At 41.4% G+C, this 6,486-nt stretch overlaps 1 protein-coding gene across 2 annotated transcripts in view; it reads left to right on the top strand.

Moving 5' to 3' along the window:
* LOC115557233 (guanine nucleotide-binding protein G(s) subunit alpha) overlaps positions 1-6,486 on the top strand; it is a 28,725-nt gene that overhangs the window by 17,449 nt on the left and 4,790 nt on the right. For both annotated transcript variants that reach the window (XM_030374897.1, XM_030374898.1), the window contains 2 exons: positions 5,203-5,257; positions 6,097-6,170. In XM_030374897.1, the coding sequence (XP_030230757.1) occupies positions 5,203-5,257; positions 6,097-6,170 (129 nt within the window). The remainder of the gene's footprint in view (positions 1-5,202; positions 5,258-6,096; positions 6,171-6,486) is intronic.

The following is a 6,486-nucleotide window of genomic DNA, read 5'->3' as shown; positions in this document are numbered from 1 at the left end:
CTGCGAGGCGAAAACATTTACATACATAGAGGCAGTGACCCCTGTTGAATGTTGTTATTGTTGTTGTTTTAAACCGGTTTGAACATCGTATTCTACTGTGAGAAAAACAGGAATCTAGGTTGTTTTCACCTCTTTTCGGGATTGTAGGATTTATTAATTTTTTCGACAATTAAAACAATTCCAAAATAGTGCTGCCGTTGTTTAACCATAAGAACTGTGAAAATAAAGTTTGGGTTAATAATTTTCTAATTCAGTTTAAAGCAACTTAACTTTTTCTTTGAGGACTTTTACTTCTATATTTTATGATTGAGTAATTTGACTTGCGTGAACAGAAAAAGTACAATATGAGATGAGTTAGAACGATACACAATAAGTACAATTTGATGCAAAAGAAGTACAATAAAGACAGATAATAATAAGCAAAAGCAAATGTTGATCTTCAATTCAAACAAAACAAGCCAGATGGGAAATAATTGTCACGTATTCAGACTTTTCTTTGAGGGCCATAATCGCGCGGCCGTGAGTGTGTTTGTGTGTGTGTTTGTGTGTGTGTGTGTGTGTGTGTGTGTGTGTGTGTGTGTGTGTGTGTGTGTGTGTGTGTGTGTGTGTGTGTGTGTGTGTGTGTGTGTGTGTGTGTGTGTGTGTGTGTGTGTGTGGGGGGGACATGAGTTAGTGTCGCTAGTTGATCAGTGGAGCCGCTTGGATTCTGTACAAAGAGGTGCAGATGTTTTGGGTGTTTTTTTGCGGGTTTGTATGTATTTCTCACGCTGAGGAAATGACTTAAACACTTAAGGAGAAAGACATTTTTAAGGCACAAAGTTTACAACATTAGTTATTTAAGTAGTTTAATAAATCTGGTTAAAGTTGTCACTTGCTTTATTATGTAAAGTGTCTTCGGCAATTATTTATAAAACAAGATTTAAAATTATTTAAACTCGTTCAGTAAATATGACATAGTTTGTTATAGCAAACAGCAGCTCCAGTTGCCAGTTTTTTTTGCAACAAATCGATAAGCTTGAAACTGTTAGAGTTTACAAAAATTCAAAACAATTTTTCCAATTGGGTTATTTAATAAGCAAACTGTTAAAATAATAATTCAACAATCATAACATCTAAAATACTCTACAAACCTATAAAGACATTAGTATTTTTATTGTATTGCATTGTTGTGGATATCCACCAGGCTGTCCTCAGTTTCAATGGGCCTGCAAGGCTGTAACAGGAGGGCAGCATCCATATGAGTTTGAACTGCTTTGTCGGCACACAGGGCTTTCAGCGACACCCAAGCCCCTTCTAGTGGGCTGGATCCTGATCAGATCGCTTGGAGAGGGGGAATTTCTTTCTGTAACTAAAACATAACATCTTTCGGATTGGCTCGCACAATATTCAGAGTGTTTGTTGTTGTTGTAGAGGTTGGTGGGGCAGTGTGTCACCGGTTGTTTCAGTAAGCAAAATGAAATGTGTTGCTTGATATGGGAACACAACAGATATTTTCAGGGTGAGCTACAAGTTGAAGTGCTTCAATACTTTAGCCATAAATACAGGGATGTTGTATTTATATATTTTTTCTTTTATTGAAGTACGTGGAAAGTTTCTTAAAAATGTTTTGATTGGCAATTAATTTCGCCAATCTCAAACTGCTCCATTGGATTATCTATATAACAGATTATAGATGTAGTTTTGTGTTTAGCAAATAGTATTTGTGTGTGTGTGTGTGTGTGTGTGTGTGTGTGTGTCTGTGTGTGTGTGTGTGTGTGTGTGTGTGTGTGTGTAACCATAGTTCACTTTTTATTGCCCAAACTTACCCTTTCAATCCTTATAATAATCTTCAAAGATGGTTAAACGCAACACAATTATCCTAAAAAAAACAAACATTAAAAGGACAGGGTATATACCCTTTAAATAAATACTAGGCTATTTTTAACAACCAGTGGAGTGCTCTGCATGTATTTTGAGGTTTTGAATCAAGCCCTTTGCTACCTCAGAATAACCCTGCCCTGCAATGCTTGACAGTCCTGTGTGTTCCGTTACTGGGCCAGCCATTTCTTTGGTTCAACTCGGTAGTCACGGTTATTATTGGCACCTCTGCTATTAATAGGAAGAAGTGGCTAAAAATTGAGCAGTGTATTTGTGCTCTGGTCTGTCGGTGCCTCCGACCAGAGCTGAAGATAAACACAGGCTGAGCTGTATTCTGCTCCCTGGGGTAGCAGCCATGTCACCTATTATACACCGCTCCCTCACGTTATATGCCCAATTCAAAATCACTTTGTTTTTTAAATCAGTATATTTCTGTGATTTTGGAAATGGTTTCACACGCTGTGTTTAAGCAAGGAAGAGTGCAGATAGGGCATTTGATGTCTAACAAGCGTGTGTTTGTGTGTCTGCGCGCATGGTGAGCATGCGGTAGCATTGCGATTGGGTAGAATAGTGTATCTTAGTTAGGCTTAGCTTAGCCACCCAGCCTACTTGGGTAGACTTACTTTGGCACAGCAAAAAAAGGCATTGATGCTTCCCAAAGTTGTGTGTCTGTATTTATTTCTGCCTCAAATCTTCTCCATGCCTCTCCCTTTTTTTTCTCCCCTTTTTACATTATTTTCGTGACATTCTCTTCTCCTCTGTCTAAATCTGTCTCTGGTCCGTCCAGTGGGTCTTTCGACCAGGGCTTTGCTCCCCCTCTTCCTCCTGTGTTCGCCGCTGGCTTCCTGCAACCCCCCTGTCACATTTCACCCCTACCTGCCACATTCCTGGTCGTCTCAGAGGGGGCGGCATACCTCCGCTCCCCCAAGAGGCAGCTGCTAGACCGGCCTGCATCTTTCCCCGGCAACTGTACCGAAACAAAAGGCAGACGCAATTAGTCAGAAACGGGGTAGACTAGTGAGTAATGATGCGAAGCGGGAGATTACCAGCACAGCGGCGATGAGCAAATCCTTTTTAGGATGGATTTGGATCGTCGTCGTTAGCATTAGCAGCTTAAGCGGTTACAAGTGAATTGTCACTTAGTGTGGCTTACTGATTTTGCTGGACACTAATTAGGTGGCTTGGACATTGACAATAATAATAAAATAACATCATTTCTTCCCTTTGGTGCATGTTTGCACCGAAGGGAAGAGTCTGAACCACAGCAGCAGAGCGGCTGCGCTAGAGCCTGTACTGAGGCGCTGGACTGGAGTCGCACCGACAAACATGGCTCCCCCGACTAACGCCTTTGTTGAACTCCTTCCTCGTTCCCATGTCAATGTGGAAACTCTGCTGTTGTTCTGACGCTATGGGGCCGTTTGTATCTGAAAGGACAGGACAACTGGTTTGAATGTTTCCAAACCACTGTGTATTTTAAGTCTGAGTGTGCAGGCGTGCACGCTAGTGTGTATCGGTGAGTGACTAAACAATGTGTGTGAGAAAAAAAGTGCCGGCACCATCAAGCCAGCTGTCCAGGCCAAAGGGCCCTCACACGGGGTCCGTGTGGGAGTGTACCCTGGGAGGGCCCTCACACGGGGTCCGTGTGGGAGTGTACCACAGAAGGGCCCGCATACGGGTCCCTGTTGTAGTGCCCCCTGGGAGGGTACCGCAGGAGGGCCCTCACACCGGGTTCCTGTTGGAGTGTAGCGATGGGGGGCCCGCACACAGGATCCGTGTTGGATAGTACCGTAAGAGCCCGCACACAGGGTCCGTGTGGGAGTGCAGCGATGGAGGGCCTCCACATGGGTGAGTGTTAGGGTGTACCATAAGAGGGTCTGCATACAGGGTCCGTGTGGGAGTGTAGCGATGGAGGGCCTCCACACGGGGTCTGTGTTAGGGTGTACCATAAGAGAGTCTGCATACAGGGTCCGTGTGGGAGTGTAGCGATGGAGGGCCTCCACACGGGGTCTGTGTTAGGGTGTACCATAAGAGAGTCTGCATACAGGGTCCGTGTGGGAGTGTAGCGATGGAGGGCCTCCACACGGGGTGCGTGTTGGAGCGTACCACGGAAGGGCACGCACACTGCAAGAAGGCTGCAGATACTGGGACCAGAGCAGTACTCTGTCCCTCTCTCGCAGCAAATTTCTCTGGGACAATTAGCTCCCAGATATCCGTTAATACCGTCGGTCACTCTCATAGCTCAGGACAATAGCTTTTAATGCTTTGAAACACTGAAAGCAAAGTAACGAAAGTTTTTCTTGTTTAAGTGGGAACAATTCAAAATAATTCTTGTTCCCTCGTTCCGTTCCTTGTTTTTAAACGTTTTACTAGATTTACAAGATTTTCAATAATTGATTTGTGGTGAATGTCATTGTGCTTGCAAAGCATGCGCTATAGAGCTTGCACAAGTAGGTATTATGCAGCATACTGAATATAGTGCAGCACACACACAGACACGCATACAAACACATACACACACACACACACACACACACACACACACACACATACCAGTGCACCTCATCTTACCATGGGCACAAACTGTGATTTTAAAACCATATAAGCTCTTTGTGCTTTTTAAGATGAAAGGTTTATTTAGTCTTATTCAGCCATCGTATGTTGAGATCTCTTAACTACATGCTTGTTTTTAATAGAATAAAATATATGATCATTGTTGTTATCATTATTATTAAAAAGGAAACACACACACACACACACACACACACACACACACACACACACGCGCGCGCACACACGCACACACACACAGACACACACACACACACTGACACACACACCTCCTCGTCATAGCGCATAAACTACTACAGCAGCTTCATTGACTAGCCTGCTCTGGGTTGACAGAGCAATCTGCCTGCTGGTGACTCAGACTGCTCTCCTCCCAGCGCTCAGCTGAGCACATGCCCTCTGCTGGCCTTTCAAGGAACACATTCTTGTTTTTACATCTTTATCTTACTCAGTTTCTTTTGACTGCATTGTAACTGTCTATTTGTGATTGTGTGTGTGCATTTGGGTTATAACTTTTTGATAATTTTCAAATGAAAATTAATCAGTGTATTATAAAGTAGGCAGTTATAGACGTACACATCACAACTGTTGGACTTTCACAGTGAATAATTAACTCATAGATGACGTCCAATTTAAAGATGACAATCAAAAGCGGGAAATATTTTTGTCCTGTTTACAATTATTGAACAATAATTATTTTCTGTCCAGGTAATCGAGTATTTGTTTTCTTTACATCATCTGGCTCTCTGTTGCTTAAAACTTTACCAATGTCTTTTGTAGCTTCTTAGACCGAATCGATATCGTCCGGCAAAGTGATTATACACCAAGTGATCAGGTAAGATATCTACAGACACAAACATACACAATAGGGATGCACCGAAATGAAAATTCTTGGCCGAAACCGAAACCGAATATACTGAAACAGAATACCGAATGTGGCTTTTAATGTTTTTCATTCCTTTTGCTTAAATTTTTCACCATTGCATAAATCAAACAATTAAATGTCCTTTATAAACTTTCTTGTCTTGCTTTTCTATAAAAAAAATCAATTACAAATTTGATAGAAAATATTTATTTAATACTGAACGTTTTCTAACATTCCAGCAGACATTATAGCAAGAATTTAAGAACAATGTACCTTTAAATAAATGAGTAAATTTTTAATTTTTAATTTATTTATTATTTTTTTTATTAAAAATGTTCGGTGTATTATGTTTGGCCTTTTTACTCCTTCGGCTGAAACCGAATATTATGTTTTGGGCCATTTTCGGCCGAACATGCCGAACATGCCAAATATTCGGTGCATACCTAATACACAAACAAACAAACAAAACAACTACACACAGACACACAGACACACACACACACACACACACACACACACACACACACACACACACACACACACACACACACACACACACACACACACACACACACACACATTGTAGAAGCTTATGTTCGTTAGGCTAACTGCACAGAATGCCACATTTCTGAAGTCAATAATGATATAATCCTCTCCTCTTCCTTTAACTCTCATCATTTATTCATTTATTTGTATGATAAATATTGCTTGATTCCTCATTTTTTAACATGTACCCTCATGTTGCGAATCCACCATAGTGTTTGCATCGTTCAACTCTCAAGACCCCCATTTCTCTCCTTCTCCTTCAGGACTTACTGAGATGCCGAGTGCTGACGTCTGGGATCTTCGAGACAACCTTTCAAATAGACAAAGTCAACTTCCAGTGGGTTCTCGTCTTGACTTATGTTTTGATTTAGCAATGCTTTTTGGCGGGAGGTAGGGTGTGATGAGCTGGAACACAGAAGACTTTTTTTTTTTCAATGAATTTGTTCTTCCCATACTGAGATGTGTATGGATATCTTAATGAATTGTAGCTCTCTTAAAAAATATGTAAGAATGAAGGTCATGTCATTCGTTAGAAGATGTGTTTTTTGCAATTAATCTTGGGTGAGATATCATTATGTTGTTAAATGAATGACGGATTCTCTATTGTGTCTAGTGCTGTCACTTTATTTGTCCCAACCTGCTTTCTGCTCAAC

Source organism: Gadus morhua, chromosome 13 (assembly GCF_902167405.1).
Source record: "Gadus morhua chromosome 13, gadMor3.0, whole genome shotgun sequence".
Lineage (NCBI taxonomy): Eukaryota > Metazoa > Chordata > Actinopteri > Gadiformes > Gadidae > Gadus > Gadus morhua.
The sequence above is the reverse complement of the archived record's forward strand: the minus strand, read 5'-3'. Positions and strand labels throughout refer to the sequence as shown.